The sequence below is a fragment of the Sturnira hondurensis genome, unplaced genomic scaffold (assembly GCF_014824575.4).
Source record: "Sturnira hondurensis isolate 20B ecotype Veracruz unplaced genomic scaffold, ASM1482457v3 Scaffold0001221, whole genome shotgun sequence".
Classification (NCBI taxonomy): domain Eukaryota; kingdom Metazoa; phylum Chordata; class Mammalia; order Chiroptera; family Phyllostomidae; genus Sturnira; species Sturnira hondurensis.
In genome coordinates, this window is record NW_028073852.1 from 4,658,510 (window position 1) to 4,676,763 (window position 18,254).

General features: G+C 62.9%; 1 protein-coding gene across 2 annotated transcripts in view; it reads right to left on the reverse strand.

Moving 5' to 3' along the window:
• Positions 1–2,018: 2,018 nt before the first annotated feature.
• Positions 2,019–18,254, reverse strand: part of SLC38A12 (solute carrier family 38 member 12) — a 44,573-nt gene continuing 28,337 nt past the window's right edge. For both annotated transcript variants that reach the window (XM_037066050.1, XM_037066049.1), the window contains exons 9-10: positions 12,999–13,092; positions 2,019–4,586 (exon numbers count right to left, since the gene is read on the reverse strand). In XM_037066050.1, coding sequence (XP_036921945.1) covers positions 3,826–4,586; positions 12,999–13,092 — 855 coding nt within the window. In that variant the 3' untranslated portion in view covers positions 2,019–3,825. The remainder of the gene's footprint in view (positions 4,587–12,998; positions 13,093–18,254) is intronic.

Genomic DNA, 18,254 nt, shown 5'->3' on the forward strand with positions numbered 1-18,254 from the left:
TGGCTCCAAGGATGGGCCAATCCTGCTCCCAGGGCCAGGCTGTTGGCCTCCTTGCTCCTTCTCTAGGAGCGAATTCTGGAGTCAAGAGAATCTTTGGGGAAGTGGGGGCAAGCAGGACGCCTTCTGCAGGGTCAGAGCTGGCCTGACCTGGCCCCCTGCCCTTCTGAGGGGGGTCTGAGGAATCGTGTTCTGTAATATTGAGGGGAGGGGACAAAGCCTGGCAGGAGAGAGGGAACCGGCTATCAGGAAGGCCATGGATTTCAGTCACCACGAACTAGGGCCTGTGTGGCAAAGAGCAAGCTGAGCCCACCCAGACAAGATGCCCTAATGCTGGTTTGTTCTTTTGGTGGGACACAGGAGGGGCCCGTGGTCCACACCCTCTTCTCCCTGGGAGCAGGTGTGGGGCAGGGGGCACAGCGCTCAGAACGGAGTGGGCATGATGTCCTCGGCCAGGAGACCTGGCTACAGTCTGGCTCTTTGGAAGGGGTCAGCTGTCTGTAAGTTTCCTGGGGGGCTGGGGAAACGGAGAAGTTCTCTAGATCCTGAAGAATGCATTTCCGTTTCTGAACCTCGGCAGGCAGTTGCTATAAGACACTTGACTCGGAGGCTATGAAACCAGTGAGGTGCCTGGGGACCCAAACCAGAGCCCTCAGTGAGTCCGGGGCTCTGTGGCCGGCAGGGTGGTTACGGAGGGGCGGGGTACGTGCCGAGGGAGCTGGCTTCACTCAGCACAGGGCAGCTTTACTGAGCACGTCTGCGGCAAGCACTAAGCTCAGCATTTCACTTCCCACAACCCATCTGTGACAGAGCCCTCATGTCCCTCATTACAAACAGTAGAGGAGAGTGTGGAGGCTCCCTGCCGCAGGGGGCAGGGCCCACTTCTAGGGGCACACTACTGAGCCCTACATGATGCCACCAAGGCCCACATGCAAAGTATCCAGTGCTGTGCCTAGCACATAGCAGGCACTCTGACGTCACTTCTCCTGTTCTCCAATCAACGCCACGGGCCGGGGCCCCAGGGAGAAGGGGTGGCAAAGCTCCTTCCTACAGCCCTGGGTCAGTAGAGCTGGCTTTTCAGTGTCAATCAGCCTGGCCCAGCCAGGCATCAGTCCTGCTCAGGACCCAGTCCCCAGGCAGGTCTGGCATCCGACCTCCGCTTGCCCATGGCCTCCCGGACCTGGAGCCTGGCACTGTCCAGTTCTCCCCTTCGGGCTGGTCTCCTGGGAGCTGGGGGCAGCCTGTCCTCCCCACCGCGGTGACTTTAGCCACAGCCTGTTGCTGAGGCTGCTCCTGGCCCCCATGTGGTGAGAACAGCTGTGAAGCTAAGGGCCTGGCTCGGTGCCCACTGCCCACCTTCCACCACTTGGCAGTGCCTCCCGGCCTGTTACCTGCCATCTGCCCATCCATAAGCCGGAAGCTGCCTCTCTGGTGTCCGGTGAGGGAGGAGGCAGGGGCTGCTGGCACAAAGCTCCAGTGCTTGCGCAGGGGGCGGGGCAGAGCACGCTGGCTCCCACCTTGACCTGGCTTGACCTCGGGGCCAGTCTGGGGCCACGCGGGCAGATGGTGTCGGGTGAAGGCTGCCATCTTCACCCTCCTCCACAGTGAAGGCTGTACCTGGGCCAGGCTGGGCTGCTGCCTTCCCTCCACCGCCCCCGGGGGTCCCCCGTGAAATGGAGACCATGACCCAACCGCCCACCTGGCCAAGCAGGTGTGAAAACAGATGTGCTCGACGCGTCTTGATGCACACGGTGAGCCAGCATCACCTGTGGGCATCCTCCCCGCCCAACCCCGAGCCCCGGGGTTCTCCGCAGGTGAGAGAGAGGCGACCCCTCCGACCTCCAGTGGGACAGACAGCAGGGGACCTGCTGCCACCGGCGATGTGCACACCTCGGGCCACTTCCCTCCAGGCCTGGGGCTCCCGGCTCAGAGAGGATGGCAACCACCAGACTCTCTGCTGAGGCTGGACCGTGGCATAAACCAACCTGCGCTTTGTGATGCTAACAAATTCACACCCAAAATTTGGCTTGGAGCCTGGGGAAGCAGGATGATTTAATTTGCTTTGTCCTTAAGCAAAGGGGAACGTGACTGGAGAAAGGTAAGTACAGATGTTTTAACTGAGTTTTCAGCAAAGGGCGGGGCAGCTCCAGGGGGGGTCCGAGCCGCAGGGCCAGCCCCCCACAAGGCCCCCACTGCTCCACCCACCCCGGGTGGGCCTCCTGGGAAGAAGCCACAATGGGAGGCGGAGAAGGGGCGTCTATTTCTCAGGTAAATGGGAGATGATGACACCTAGGGACAAGATGAGAACTGAAAATGTGTGACCTCAGTGAGAAAGCAGATGGTGGCTGATTATGACACCAGGTTCTCACAGGCTGGGGTGGCTGAGGCTGAAGGTGGGGGAAGTGTATCCTGTGTCCGCCCCATGTTCCTGCGAGTCCCACGTACCCCTCTGCCCTCCCGAGACCACCGTGGGCCCCAGGAGACCGGGCATGACCGCTCTGTCCAAGGCATGAAGCTGATGCTGTGCAAAGGGAGGCTGCGGAGCTTTTCTACCGAGGGCTCAGCAAGGCACTGGAATCAAAAGAGAAAGGGGCAGGGGCACGCGATCCCACCCCAGAGAGGCGGCTCCAGGCCAGGTGGGTCCAGGTGCCGGCCTGGGGCAGGAGGGAGCCCCAAGTCCTGAGGCAGAAGGCACATTGAAAACAGAGTCCATGCCACCCGTTTCCGAGGAAGGCTGCCCTGAAGGTGCGTGCGTGATTGTGGTGGGCAGGGGTCACGGAGGGCTGGCGAGGTGGGCAGGACCTGGGCCACCTTCCTTGAGAATGGTGGCCAGTACCCCACCTCCCCCCTGGCTCCCAAGGGACGTGAAGTGTGTGAACACAGAACCCAGCAGCCTGGCTGGACAGGGAGGCTTGCTCCGTGTTGGCGCAGGGACAGGGAGCAGGCCTGACCTCCCGCAGGATGGGAACCACGAAGGCCGCTGGAGGCCATGGCCCAGGGCACTCTCAAGTCACCGAAGTGGCCCTTGCCCACTACCCCCCACACCGCAGGAGGCCCCGAGAGCCCCAGCAGGGCAGCCCAAGAGCAGGGGACTCCCTTTGGGGGTCATGAGCTTCAGGCTTCAGCCAGGGCATGAGCTGTTGTGCCTCTGTAAGGACTACTCCTGAGTCATCGAGAGCTCAGCCGAGAACAGGAGCTGGCGCCCACAGCAGGGCCCTCACAGACCCCGTGTGGGGACCCCGGTGCGGATTAGCATCTTCCGTTCTTGTCACCACGGCAGGCCAGGCAAGGGCATAGGCTACACCAAGCCTGGCAGGAAGGCGGGCCCTGCGCGTCAGCGGCAGGCCCAGTGGGGCGGGGACTAGGGCCTGGGAGTGGACCTGAGGAGGCAGCTTCCAGTGGAGTGGGTTTTGCAGACAAGGATGTGGGAAGGTGCCCGGAGGGAGGGGATATGGCTACTAGTATAAATAGTGGCAGTGCCAACGCTGCGTCTCTACTGCACAGGGACAGGAGCCGCCCCAGGGGAGCGGGTGGTGGGCATGTGCGCACAGCAGCAGAGGGGTCGAATCCAGGAACCCATCCCAGAATCGGGGGGCACCAAGTACCCGTGTGCGGCTCGCCTGGCTGGGAGCACCCCGGGCGGGAGACCGGGGCAGGTGCAGGCTGTATGGCATGAAGCCTGGGTGGGGACAGGATCCCTGGCTGGAGGGTCCCGCCGAGAGCCTGGACCTCGCACATCCCATGGAGCCCAGGGAGGCCACCACACACGGGCTCTTTGGACGGAGGGACAAAGCAGGGCCGCCCTCTGGGCAGCAGACACACCTGCCATCAGAGCTTGGTCTCGCTGAGGACAATGTTGGCTGTGACGAAGAAGAAGCAGGAGAAAGCCCAGAGCAGCACAAAGCCCACCCAGAAGGTGTGGTGGAAGGGCGACCTGTGCTTGTTGGCGGTCCCTCGGCCGAAGGCCAGAGCAGCGTCCTTGCGGCAGTGGTACACCAGGAAGGCGGGGGTGACATACTGGATGCCGGTGCCCGCATAGGCCCCCGTGATGCCCACCAGAGACTCCAGGTCGTGGGTGCAGAAGGCCACCAGCACCGGGGGCACCAGCGTGATGGTGGGGAACACCACTCGGTCTACTACCCAGGGGTATGTGCCCCCCTCGCGGTGGAAGAGTGTCTTCCAGTTGTTGCGCAGGGTCACGGCGATGATGGGGAAGTTGGTGCTGATGGTGAAGACGGGGAAGAGGCCCAGGAAGAAGCGTATGGCGGCCACACCCACGATGTCGCAGCCTGCAAAGTTGAGGGTGTACATGTCCAGGAGCCTGTCGCCGCGGAAGCAGAAGATGGCGGTGAAGGAGAGGAGGCCGTAGAAGGAGAGGATCAGCACGTAGTCCAGGAAGACCAGGCGCGTGAGGTGGCGCTTGGAGGAGACGGGTGTGACGAGGGACGGCAGGGAGTGCTGGCACATGAAGGAGTACACACACACCCCGAACAGGTTCCGGACCCCGGAGAGGTCGGCCAGGGGCGGGTGCCCCTCCCCGTGCCCACGCCCGATGCGGACCAGGGCGAGCACGATCATGACGGCAAAGGCTGGAAATGAGAGAGGCGTCAGCTAGCAGGGGGCAGCACCCCCACTGGGGCAGTGTCTGGTCTGGGGGCGGGGGAGCCCTGTGGGCAGGAATCACTGGGTTCACGTGCCCTGGATGGCCACAGCCTGGGGCAGGTCAGCAGTGGCTATTGCTGTTGTGAATGTCCCATGTGTGCCTCCCTATGTCCATTTCTCTGCACCATCCCCACACCAGCAGGTAAGGGAATGTGTTCCTGGTGGGGGTGGGGCCTGGGCAGGACAGGAGGGTGGCCACACTGTCTCCTCGGAGGGACGCACTCTGGACCAGGCACAGCCCCGCTCCCCTACCGGCCCCAGGGGCTCTCTGGGGGTGGGGCCCCTGCCAGCTTCTTGCCAGGGGCAGTCCGTGGGTGGGACTCGTTTGCTCCCTCCCCCTTGCTTTAAAAACGTGTCTGGGGTCTGGGGGGACGGAGGGCACAGGGCGTTTGGGAGGAGTTGTTGTCCCAGGCCAAGGGCACCTGAGGGGACATGGGAACACTGGCAGCCCTGAGTGGAGCGGTGGGCGCCTGTGGCCACTCAAGGGGAGGGGGGAGGCCCTGGAGGCAGAGCTGGAGGGCGTGCAGCCCATTCTCCTGGGCCTGTGGCTCGGGTTGGGGACCAAAGTGGCTCCAGCCTGGGCTTGCCACAGAAGGGGAGGGGTCCGGGCCGGCTGCCCTGCAGCCTCACAGCAGGCCCCCCTGGCCGCCCCCTCCTGGCCCCAGAGCCGCCCACAGGCGCTCCAGGACCCGAGCTCCCTGAAGACAGACAGACTCGCCGGGTCTCGCTGGCTTCTCGAACCTGCCTCCCAGATCACCCAGAGCTGCTGCCATCAACCAGTCAGCACACACAGGGACCGCCGCTGTCCCTGTCCCCAGTGCCGGGGTTCACAGACCACCACTGTCTGTTCACAGCAGACCCGGGAGCCCCTCGTGGCTGTGCCCCAGCCTCTCAGGTAGAGCCTGCAGTGGCACTTGCCACTTTTGGGCGGGTGACACAGGCATCAAGGGGCAGTGGGCTGGCCCCCCAGAGACGCAGGGCTCCTCCTGGGGGGGGGCGCTGGGTCTCCTCACTGTCCTTTCCCTTTTCCTGGGACTCAAAGGAAGCCAGTCCACCTTCCCGCAACAACGCGTAGAAGTGGGCTGGTGGGAACGCCATCTACTGCTTTTAGTCCAGGGTGCCTGCCGCTGCGGGGGGCCGGGGGGGCAGTGGGGTGAAGGAACGGGCCTGTGAGTGCTGCCCAGGAGGTGGCAAGCTTCTGACTCCGAGCCCGCCCTGCCTCTGCCGCTCCCGACACCGAGGGCCCCCCGACTCTTGCTGCCCAGGGACGTCACCAATCTTGCCAGCTCTGGGCAGTGAGGGGAAAGCATGGACCCACTTCCCTCCTTGAGGTCACAGCCCAGGAGCTGCCTGTGGCTTAACCTGCTAGGGCGGCTGGGGAACGTGTGCAGGACACCCCTCGGGGCCTCCCTGCTCCTCAGGACGCCCAGGACCCTGGCATCCTGCTGCGCAGGAGGACCAGCTGCGGAGGGAGGGAGTGCTGGGGCAGGGTGCGAGGGCGAGGGCCCGGGAAGGCTGGAGGGGTGGGGCGGAGCCCTCTGTGCTGGGGAGCCTGCCCTGGGCCGGGGAGGGCTCCCTAGCTGAGCTGAGGGGGCAGGGTGGCTACGGAAGGAAGACAGGGGGCTGGGGCTGCCTGGTGATTAGTGATTTAAGAGGCTGCAGCTGACAGTTCTGTCACCAGAGGCAGGGCACTGGGGTCAGAGCAGAGGGGACAGCACTGTAAGGCAAGATTCAAATCCTGCTGTGCCTCCACCGGGGCGTCCCCTCGTGACCTGGTGCTCCTCCTGGCCAAGGCCAAGGCCAAGGCTGGTGCAGACTCAGAATAAGCAAGTGGAGAAACCCGCTGGGTGTCCTGTGGGCCTTGGCCCTGGCCCCGGGAGCAGTGAGCGTGTGAGCAGGAAGGAGGAAGCCGGCTGCTGGGATGCCAGGGCCTCCCGCTCACCACTCCGTGGCCGCACGCGCAGCAATGCTGGCCCGATATTTTCGGCTCATCCTCCTCCTCAGCCCTAAATCTCCACGACGGTGTAAGAAACGCAGACGGAAACTGGCTTGTGAGCTGTCCGGGCAGCAGTGACCGGGAGCTCTGCTGCTTGGGAATAAACCAGCCCACCAAGCAGGCGTCTAAAGCCACGAGACGGGTCTTTAAAGCATGCCCCCCTCCCCACCCGGAAATGCGCACCTGCTAACGGGGGTCCCCTATGGGCGGTAAGAAAAATGTACGTTATGATCCTGTAGCTGTAATCAACTTTAGCAAACAGCATTACCAGCTAGATTACTCACCCACCTCATTTTCTTAACCAAACAAGTCCATTTCCCAAACCAACAGGCCTATTTCCAAAAGCTGGATCTCCCTTCACGGGCTGGATGCCAGGGGCTCCTGGGAGGCAACTCCAGGAGTGTTAAGAAGTGGCCCCAATACGCCCTCACCAACCCTGAGAGCGGGCAGGGGATGTGTGAGCCGTGGGCCCTTCAGGCCCCCCTGTGAGGACGGGGCAGTGCTGGGCTGCTGTCGGGGGTGAGCAGGGAAGGGGAAACGCCCCAGCGTGGTCCCCAAGTTGGCAGGTTCAAGAAACCAGGGACACTCCAACACAGCACTGCAGTGGGGGGGGGGGGGGAGAGGAGGGGAGGGAAGGAAGCAGGAGGCCGGGCCCAGCGGCTCCGACCTCGGGGGGTCCTGGACCTAGAGGACTAAGTCCCCGTCCCCCACCACTGTCCAGCCCTGTCCTTGCGACCACAGCCCTCTGCCCTGGCCCCTCCCCCTCTGGCTGTCCGAGGGGCAGGGTTCAGCAGCCACCTTCTAGATGGATGGCCCTGTCCCTGGGAGACAGCTGCTCTGAAAACTCATTAGCTCTGACAGCAAACCAAGATGAAGACGATAGGCCGTGAGCAGCGGTCACCGCCAGGAAGTGAGACGCCAGGGCTCGCCGCCCAGCGAGGCAGCTCACGCCCACCCGGCCGAGGCCATGTGGGAAGGGGACGGGCGCTGAGGTGGACGGAGCAGTGAGCTCCCCTCGACCCTGCCGACCAGGGCCTGCGGTCCCCTGGCGGCAGGGTGGCCTTGGCTGCTCTCTGACCCTCGCAGGCCGTGCTCTGGGGACAGAACCCGTGTGGTGGTCGAGGGCCCGCCCACACCCGCCTGCACTCCGCACCGCAGTCATGCTGTGCGGGGTGAGCAGGTGCAGTGAGCTGCAGTGAGGGGGGGCTTCGGGGCCGAGGCCCTGGCACATGTCACACAGGGAGTGCAGCCGCAAGATGTGGTGGGACAGAAGACGCCTCTTTTAATACCTGAAGTAACAGCCCACATGGAAAAACCCGCACTTGTTCTGGGTACCTTACAGGGCTCCCTGGGACGACCCCATCCACGCAACAAAGATGAACTGAGTGCCCGCTGTGGGCTGGCGCTGCCCTGGGCCTCTTGGGCAGTGCCCTGAGCACAGGCAGACGCCCCTGTCCTTCTGGGGCCTCTGGTCCCCGGGGACCACGGGGTGGGAGTTACGGCAGACGGCCACCTTAGCTGGTCGGGTACATGGTGAGGTCTCTGTCACGGGAGGTACCCAAGCCCAAGGGTGGAAGACCGGGGTCACACGGGGAACCAGGCGCGAAAGCCTGAAGTGGAGGAGCTCGGCGGGCTGCCCCACTATGCCGGCCCAGGTCTCCAGGAAGCTCCGTCCCTCCTGCCCTTGCCCAGCTCTCCTTTCGCTCCAAGGAGGGTACACACCAGTGACCCCGCCTTCCCTGGCCGGGCCAAGGCGATCACGACCCTTTTCAGGCGCCTCCCCAGCCCTGAGTGTCTCAGGCCCAGACGTCAGGGTGGGGGTGGGGCCAGGAAGACCCAGGACGGGCTGCTGACCCCTGCTCTGTGAGCCAGAGGAACCCTTGGCTCTTCTTGCTCCCCCTAATGTCACACAAGGCTGAGCTGTCCCCATCACTGTCACCTGGTGGGGGGGGGGGACTCTGGCTAAGCGACAAGGAAAAAGCATTCTGTTTGGGTTCTTTGTCCTCCCCGTCATCGCCCTCCCATCGGAGGACGGACTGTGGGCTGGGGCAGGGTCCATGCCACTTCCCGAGAAGGCAGGACCCACTTGGGCTCTGACGGGCAGGCGGCCCCCCTGGGAAAAGCTTCCTGCATGGGCGTGCGTGCCTCCCGCCGCCCCTTGGCCCTGGGTCAGGGTTTTTATCTCAGGCCTGNAGCATTCTGTTTGGGTTCTTTGTCCTCCCCGTCATCGCCCTCCCATCGGAGGATGGACTGTGGGCTGGGGCGGGGTCCATGCCACTTCCCGAGAAGGCAGGACCCACTTGGGCTCTGACGGGCAGGCGGCCCCCCTGGGAAAAGCTTCCTGCATGGGCGTGCGTGCCTCCCGCCGCCCCTTGGCCCTGGGTCAGGGTTTTTATCTCAGGCCTGCAAGACATTCTGTGATTGCTGGTCCTGCCTGTAATAACTCACCAGAAAGAATCACTTGGGTTTTTGCTGAAGGGAGGGAATTTAAAGCTAATCTGACTCCCTTCTGTGCTGGGTCGGCCCTGTGGTTTCCAGAGGGTTCCAGCTCTGTCCTCTTCCTCCTCATCGTCACCAGGGAAGCAGAGGAAAGATGTTTAAAGAGTCAGGTGACTGGACTGAGGTTCTAGATGACTTGTCCCAGAGGCCTCGATGCAGAGCGCTCCCCTTCCCAAGTGTGTCAGGGGAGGGGTCGGGGGAGGGGGTGGATGGTGAGTCTCTGGGGCGATCAAGCCTGACACATGAAATCGGGGGTTCGGGCCTCTCCATCCTTCAACGTTCCCTGCCGAGTGTGGGAAGGGTCTCTATTTTTCACCTGAGCGTCAGAGCTCGCTGCGTCTGCGTCTGCGACTGCTGAGAGAGCGGAGCCGAGGGGCCTGGGGCTGCCGGCGGACCAATCTCCCCGGAGACTGGAAGCTGTCACCTTCCTGAAGGCTGTCGGCCTTCTCATCTTGCTGCGGACTGTCCCCCCCAATTCTCCCATCGAAGCCCTAACCCCCAGCGCAACTGTGCCTGGGGATGGGGCGCACGGGAGGGAAGAAAGGTGCCCAGAGGCCCTAAGGGTGGGCCCCAATCTGGTGCCACTGGCGCTCTCACGGGAGGAGGAAGAGGTGCCAGCCGCTCTCTGCCTGTGTGCACGGAGCACGGGCCACGTGAGGACGCAGCGGGAAGGTGGCCGTGGAAAAGCCAGAAAAAGAGGCGTCACCGGAGACCAACCCTGCGGCACCTTGATCTTGGGCTTCCAGCCTCCAGAACCGTGAGCAAGCGGCTTCTGCCGGTGCTGCTGTCAGCCTGAGCTACGGCGGCTCCCAAGCAGCTGCTGGAAAGCGAAGCAGGGAGGAGAAGTGGAAGGGCTGGGGCAGGGGACCAGGAAGGTGGGGCTGTGAGCAGCCTGGACTTCCCTGGACCGAACGTCACTTCCCGAGCTCGGGCTGCCATGGGCCACCTGGATCTGCAGACCAATGTGGCTGCCTGACTGCCTTGAGGCTGAGGCCCCCTGGGCCCGTGCGAAGCTCAGCTCCGCAGAGGCACCACTGTCACGGCTGCTGGTTGGCCCTTGACTTGCTGCTGCCCAGGCAGCGGGAGATCCCTCCGACGGCCAGGTCAGCGCCGTCTCAGCCCCACGAGGAGCAGAGCACTGACGGCAAAGGCTGCTCTGAGGGGCACTTGACTTTGCTCTGGGCCAGGCCTGCTGCGGAGGGAGGGGATTGTCTGTGGCCTGTGGCTGGCTCTTCTGTAGACTTGAATTAAGTGTCCACTCTACTGCCCTTAGAGACTTAAGATAGAAACCAAGGGTTCCTCTCCTTTAAACTGACCTCTGCATTTGCAGAGAGAACGTTGAGAAAACCAAGAATAAATCAAGACCAAAATGGATGCTTGACGGCCCAGGAGAGCCCTGGATAGTGGCCCAGAGGGCGGGCAGGCACAGAGCGACACGCTGGCTGGGGCACCTTCGCCTTGAGAAGGGGTCTTTCCTGGCCTCCGAGAAGCCCTTGGGGAGGGAGTGGCCATGGAAGAACTTGTGTACCAAGCTGGCACTCTGAAGCAACAGCATGTGAACAGATGGCCCAGACACAGAAGACCCCTGGCTGCTGCTGGTGACAGATCAGAGCGCTCCCGCCAGGGGACACTCTGCTGAGATCAGTCATGGACCTGCAGGGGAGTCAGCCAAGCGGCCACAGATAATTCTGGGGACAGGTAAAACCAGAGAGCCCTTCTGTTCCCTCCCAGGTGATGGTCTCCTCCTGGGGACCTTCTGCCACTTGGGCCACCACCACCGAGTTCCACCTCTCCCCCCAGTTCGGTCTAGAACACAAATCTGGGGCACCTGCCCGGGGCGGGTGGGGAGAGAAGGGCTGAGAAACTTCCCGAGGCAGGGTCAAGTTTATCCACGAACACTCGCTCAGAGAGGACGTGCCTGACCCACTTGGAGAGGCGCGAGGAGACAGGAGCAGCGTGCGTGGTGGCTGCTCTGAATGCACAATCAGAGGCAAGGCAGCCCTGCGGGTCCTCGGCAGCCCAGGCCCCGGCTGAGGAGGGCGCTGCCTCCAGAGCCAAGTTCATTAGAGAGAGTCAGTGTTTTAATAAGGTCAAACGGGGCATCCCGGGCGGAGCCAGCTGGTTGCTCTGAGGGGTGCCTGCTGGTACTGAGGGAAGCTGGTAATGGGGGTGAAGTAACAACACCCCCTGCTGGTGTCCCGGGGGGGAACAGTCTATGGTCATTGTATGAGCAGCTCAGGGCTTGGGCTCTGGAGCCACAGCGGCTGGGCCTGGAGGCATGAGGCACAGGACTTCTGGCTGCATCTCTCTGAGAGTCCCTGGCCCACTGATCACTGACAGTGAGAGAGCCAGGACTTACAAAGGAGGCCCCAGCACCTCTGTGCGGGACCTGCTTCTCCTTTCCCTCGGGCCCAGGCCTCCTCAAAGGTGGTGGGTGGGGGCCAGTGCAGGCACCGGGCGGGGGAGGCTGCCCAGAGCAACCAGCCATGCTCCAAGGTCCCGCTGGGGCACCGGCGCCACAGCTCTTTCTGGGGGTGGCTTGGGCCATGTCCCTGATTTCTTGGCCTCCCCAAGGGAGAGGGCACTAAGGGATGGGGTGGCTGACAGAGAGGGAGATGGTGGCGGGCGCATGTGGCTGACAGGTGGCTGCCCACCTCGGCCACACTCAGCCACACTTTATCTGCACAGCTGCTCCTCCGGGGTCCTGCTTCCGCTGCTGCCCGACGAGGGACCTGGTGGGGCACGTTTGGAGTAAACACTGTCCCACCCAAGGAAGCGAACAAAGGGAGGAGGTGCAGTGTGGGGGCTGGCAAGAAGCAGCCGAGGGTCGGGGGAGAGGGGAGCGGCTAGGTGGCCAGGAAGCCCACTGAGGCCTGACCACGTGTCACCTGACGGGTGGCGATCGAAGACCGTCATTGCACACGTGAATTCAGGGGCATCTGAAATCTGAGTCGCCCCATCGACCAGCCTGGTCTCCCCAGAACTTATTTGGGGAGCAACAGAAATGAATCAACACTGGCACCTGGCATACATGTCCCCCAGGACAAGTGGCTGTTCAAAAAGGCTGTCTGACCCTCTTGACCCCATCCTGGCAGCGTAAGGGGCTCTGGGGCTGACGCTGAAGGACGGCCCAGAGACAGTGGGGGCGGGGCAGCCTCCGGCGCCTGGGCTTGTCTGGCGCTCTGGGGGCCGCTTGGGTGGGCCCCTGCAGTCCTCCGGCCTCATTCCAACAGATGGCAGGACAAATTCTAATTAAGCACGAGGAAGTTTCCGGTTCAGCACATCTATGATTTTCCGGTCCCTTTGGTGCTTGCTTTTTCCCTTTCGCCTCCCTAGAACCCAAGCCAGCTCACTGCCACCCTGAGCAACCTGCTGGCTAGGGGCGGTCTGAGCCCTCGGAGGGGAGAGGGGAGAGGCGGAGTGCCGGAGGGTCATGGGGACACGGCCGCAACAGGAAAGGGGGTTTGCTGGGCACTGACAACCTGGTGCAGACTTGGGCGGACGAGCGGGGCTTCGGCGCCTCTGCCTCTGGAGTTCCAGAAAAGCCACCTGGGGCGAGCTCGGGCCGGAGGAGGGACCCTCAGACGGCCTGCACACGTCCAGTGGGTGGGCCTCGGCCCCTCCCACAGCGGGCAGCCTCGCCTGGGTGCCTGGTGCTCCGGCTCCCTCCTGGGGCCCTGCTGCTTTTTCACTGCTAAGTCCCCATACAGGTAAATAGGCAGGCAGGGCCCCTGCCTTCCCTGGGCCCAGGGAGCCCACAGAAACCCGAACCACACCCCAGCCAGGGCCATGAGCCCGCCCGGCTGTCTCCGGAAGGGTTAAAGAAGGGACAAGGGGGACTCACCGATCCACCTCATCACGGAGGTCAGGATCTGCAGGTACTTTGTCTTCTGGACGTCAAAGAAGGTGAAGGGTCCCAAGAAGAGGGTAAAGACAGCCTGGGTGACAAAAACAGGAGTGAGGCGGGCACAGACCTATGGCACATGGCACGCCGGCCTCTGCCCCGGGGGGCCAGTCCTAAGCCAGGCGTGCACCTGGCCTGGTGCAGGCTCCCCAGGGTCCGACAGCGTCAGCTCTGAGTTTCTGCGGTCACGGTTGCAATGCGGACCCAGAGCCACGCTTCGCTGCCGTTCCTCACACCTAATGTCCTGAGACTCCTGGAAAGGGGTTTCCAGGCAAGTCGCAGGGGACGTGCTGGGGATGTCACCTGCGCCCTTCTCTTCCGCACACACTAAGGACTCGAAGCCGGACACTGAGTGGGGCATGGACCGGGCACAAAGCGGCAGGAAGACAAGGGTCTGGAGGAGCTGCCGGCACGCCTTGTGCCCTGGTGGCTGACAGGGCAGGACACGGGGAGGAGGGGCTGTGGGGGCCCTGATGGAATGGTGAGGTGCGGGGGCACCGCTCTGCAGGGGTCAGAGGGAAGGCCCACCAGGGTGTCGTTCACGAGACATGTTTCGAACTTCGAGAGAAGGGGAAGCAGAGAACCAGCGCCAGTGGCATCCAGGGCCAACCGCTCAGAGAACTACCCCGGGGCCAAGAGGAGAAGGGCCCGTGCCCGGAGAAGGGGGCGTGCAAGGTCTGGCCGTGGAGCTGGGGGTCCGGCCGGAGGAGTGGGGGCTGCCAGCACCTCGGTCTCTTTCTCTTTGGTGAGAGAACAGCAGAGAGTGTTTAAAGAAACCCCCCGAAAGCCTGTCTTAGAAAGCTGGTCTGTGGGGAATCGAACCTTCTTTCCGAGAGAAAATGGGCACACGAGGCGCAGCGGAGACGGGGGTCGGGAAGTGGGGGAGGCTGGGACGCCACGCCGGACTGGCCGCCCGGGGAGCGGAGGCATGAAAGCTGCTGCTGTCGGCCTCCCCGTGACGGCACCATTTCCACACGGAGGCAGCGGAAGCATCGAGCCTGACTACCATTTACGCGGAGCCGTTTTATCACGGTAACGCTAATGACACTCGCCAGAGACGCGGCAGCCGGCCGGGAAGCCTGGCTGCGGGGGGCGGGGCCGCTCTGGGGAGCCAGGCCCTGGTCCTGCGATGGGGGGTGAATATCTCACAGCTGCTGCGCCTGGCGGCCAGATGGCTGCCCTGTGATGACAGGCAGGCAGGAGCCCTGCCAGAGGGGGGCTGAGCCTGGCCCTCCCCCACCCCCATCGCAAGGAGAGCAGGATGTGGCAGAAGCCGTGACCTCTTATCCAAGTCCATTATCACTGTGAGAATGAACCACAGGGAAGACTAAAGCGCCAGCTAAAGAAAAAGGCTCTAATTAGCTGGGGCGGAAAGGCCTGGCCACAGCCAGGGCGGGGAGACTCCTGGAGAGGGCTTCCCACTGGGCTCCCCCCACATCTGCTTCTGTTCAGGGTAGGGGAGAGGCACCTCCACTGGGCGAGGCGTGACTGGGGAGGCAGAGGACAGGGACAGTCGGGCCCAGGGAGAGGGGCTGGGGACTTAGGAAGGTGCGAAATGGCCTCTTGGCAGAGCAAATGTGTGCGCAGCAACTTCAGCAAGTCGTGGTGGAAACTGCTGCTTCTGGAAGACTTCCCACCGGTGGGTCTCCCTCCGAAGGACGGGAGAGGGCGAGGCCTGGGGAAGAATACGTACAAAGCCACTGACCACGAAAGTTCCCATGCACCCGTGGCCGGACCCAATCGGGACTCCTGGTGCGCCCGGGGCCTCTGACCCGCGATGCCTCCCGCTGAGCACATGGTGCTCCAGCCGCTGTGGGGCCTGGGTGTCCCCGGGGGTGGGGGTCTTCCATGGGAGGTGAGCTCTCATCTTTGAAGGCTAAAGACTGGTCTTTATCAAGCTCCACTGTGTAAAATGGGGGGGCGGGCGGGAGCAGAGGCAGCCACAGAGGCAGGCGGGCCTTCCTTCCCTCCAGGAACCCTCCCTTGGATGCCCAAGCCACCTTCAGCCTCCCCCTTAGTGGATGTTTATCGAGACCCCACCACATGAGCCCCTTTATAAAACCCCAGCCCACTAGGGCACCCTGCCGTGATGTCTGGGTTAGGGACAGCAGGCCTGTCCTCAGAGTGGGGCTGGGCAGTGAAGGGCTGTTTTGGGAGACTTGTTCGGTCAACAGCTGAGACACCCACGCTGGACGGCAGCTGGGATGTGGCTTTTTTCTTTAAACGCCCAGGACCACAGACTGACCACCCCACTCAGAAGGGCGCAGGGCCTCTCAGTCAGAGGGACACGCCCAGACTGCCGCACGGGGGCCGCAGTTCGGCACAGGGGTGCCCAGCCTGAGACACACAGAGCAAGCTGGGGCTCATCACGGAACAGGTGTCCTCTGCGAATTAGTCAGAGCCAGGCTCTGCAGGGCCGGCGTTGGGCAGGGCAAGGACAGAGGATTCACAGCGGTGCACTGGCTGCCACGCCGCAGGGGCTCCGGGTCTCTGGGAAGAAGGGGCCATGCACAGGAGACCAAACAGCCCGGTGTCCCGATGGTCCAGCCTGGACAGAGCTCATCTCTGAATGTTGAACAGCCAAGCGTGGCCCCTTCTGTTTTCCCTTCCCATTTTCAAAAAGAAAAAAAAAAAAGCCAAGAGACAGCCAATCCTCTCGGGCCTTCCTGTCTCGCCTACATGACATTATAAACTAGCTGACTCCTGAGCCCTTTTCCAGCCCCCAGATGCCATCCATCAATTCATAGTCTCTGTTCAAGGGCGCTCCTAACCCAGCCCACGACAGAATGCAGGGGCGCCGACCGCTGCAGCCAAACGTGTTCCTAGAAAGGAAGGAAGGAAGGAAGGACCGACACTACTTTGGGTTCTCATAAAAATCTTCAAAACTGGTCACCAGAAAAAAAGCCCGAGACAGACCTGGGGGAGCAAAGGGCTGCTGTTGCCCCCTGCCCCGGCGGGGGGAGTTTAGACGTGCACCCAAGGCCCCCAGCAGCCCTGACGAACTCAAGGGACACACAGTGGCGCGTGTCCCCGAGGTGCTGCTGGCAGTGCTCGACTGAGGCTCGGTCAGTGTCCTGGCGGCACTGCAGATGCCACACGGGGCCTGAGGCTCATGCGGCGGCCTGAGGCCGCCTCTTGTCCTGCGTCCCCGTGTGGGTCGAGCACACCAGCCACCTCCGGTCGCTCTGGCTCCAGACTTCCAACATCTCCCAACTCCTCCCTCGTGCTCTGGGTTGGTGTCTCCCTGCTGGTGTGGCTGCCACAGAAATGGGCTTGTTGCAGCCGTGGGCAGGAAACGGGGGGACTCCCGGCCTTGTCATGCAGGGACACGGGGTTAACAGAGGAACTAACATCCAAAACAAGGGGAATCCAAGAGGCAAAGGGTGGAGGGGGGGCTGTGGACTGTCCCCTGGGAAATCTGTCCCTGTAGACTTGTCCCTGTCCTCTCCCTCCTAGACCCAGAGCCAGGTGGTGCCAGCGCCATCCCCACATACTCAGCCCCGACCACACCGGCTCTCGCCAACTCTCAAGGACTTGTCCTTGCAGACAGGACACAGCCCGGTGGCCCATGGTCTGGTTCCAGCCACGTTCTCAGCTTTGCTTCTGAAGAAGGCACCCCCAGAGCTCCCAGTCCAGCAACCCTGGGCCGCGCACGCCCCCGTGGGCTCAGTACCTCCCACCACATCGCTCAGCCAGCTCCTCGATCACGTCTGGGAGCAGACTCCTGCTGTCCATCAGGACCCACTCAGAAGCCCGCCCTTCACCCTGTGGTTGCCTTCTGGTTGCCCAGCTGTGTCCCCCCACAGAAGGACGGAGCGGACCGGGCACAAGCCTGGAGGGCAAGCCTGGCAGGAAGGAGCTGCATTTTGCCAGCTTCTACCAAAAAAGAGACCCAAGGACAGGGGACTAAAGAGAGTCCTAATCTAATTTCAGTCCTCTGTCGCCGGAAGCAGGAGGGACACCCGCTCCTCAGAACCCATGTCGAAGACGCTGGCGGGACCGTGGCTCTGCCAAGGCCCCGAGGTGCGGAGGCTCCAGATGCTGTGGTACCTGGGAACGGAAGGCTCAGCCCCAATTCAGGCTGCCCCTTCCTCTCTCAGTCGGGCAGCTGGCCCCGGCTATGCAGTAGGGGACATACGCTGTGCTGCCCGAGAGAAGGGACCCTTCACCGGAACCCCCAGCCCAGACCCGCCTCATCTTCTAGTCTCAGCCGCCCCCCTGCCCACCCAGTGCCCACCGCACTCGGGGAGGGAAGGCTCCAGCACCAGCCTGCCGGCCCCACGCACAACGAGGCTGCACGCGGTGTCTTCTGCGTACCTGTGGCACATGGGGACACCGGGGGGTGGGGGTGCGTGCAGTGACATCAGAACACAGGCAGAGCACGCAGCTCCATGTCTCTCCCTGGCCCCAGATTTCTCTGTACATTTCGCTGGTCACAGAAACTGAGCGGAAATTTAAATGAGGAGCAATTCACAAAGGACCCGCAGTGCAGCAGGCTGCCCACTCTCCAGGCCTGCCTTCCGCCTGCCCGCCCCCAACATCAACCCCTGTCTTCCCAGGGGCTGCACCTGCTGACCCCGTGCCACGGCCAGGCTGTCCCCAGGTCACACCACCGCCAGGGCTGCAGGGCCCCTTGCTCATCATCCACCTCACTCCCCTCAAAGGGGGGTGGAGGGGACAGAGGGCGCGCTGTTTCCAGAGGAGAGAAAACAGGTGAGAATGACATGCTAAAGTGACAGTCCCCACACAGGACAAATGTCCTAAGAACCTCTAAGCCACTTCACGGAACGGAGAATGATGACCGAGATCACCTTTTGCAACAAATGAAAGGGTGAAAATGCCCTACAAGACAGGACGGTCAGCCAGCTGACTGTGGATCCAGCTGGGGTGTCCTCCCAGCCCTGTCCCCTGACCTGGATGTGAGCCAAGGGCAGCATCTGGGGGGGAGGGGAGGACAAAAGTGGCCTGTAGGGCACAAAGGCAACGCTGCAGGGCCCCACCCCCTGAGGGCGGTGACTTGCCACGTGGCCAGTTCCCAGAGCAGCAGCTCACTTATTCCCTGGAGAGACAAGGGGCCTGGGGCTGCTTTGTCTGTGGCTCCCGGTGCGGTGAGCTGGAGCTTCCGGGAGCCACGAGTCCAGGCGCCAGCCTTCCTGTCACCGGTCAGTTTCGGGAGCTTCAACGGAAAAGATCTGC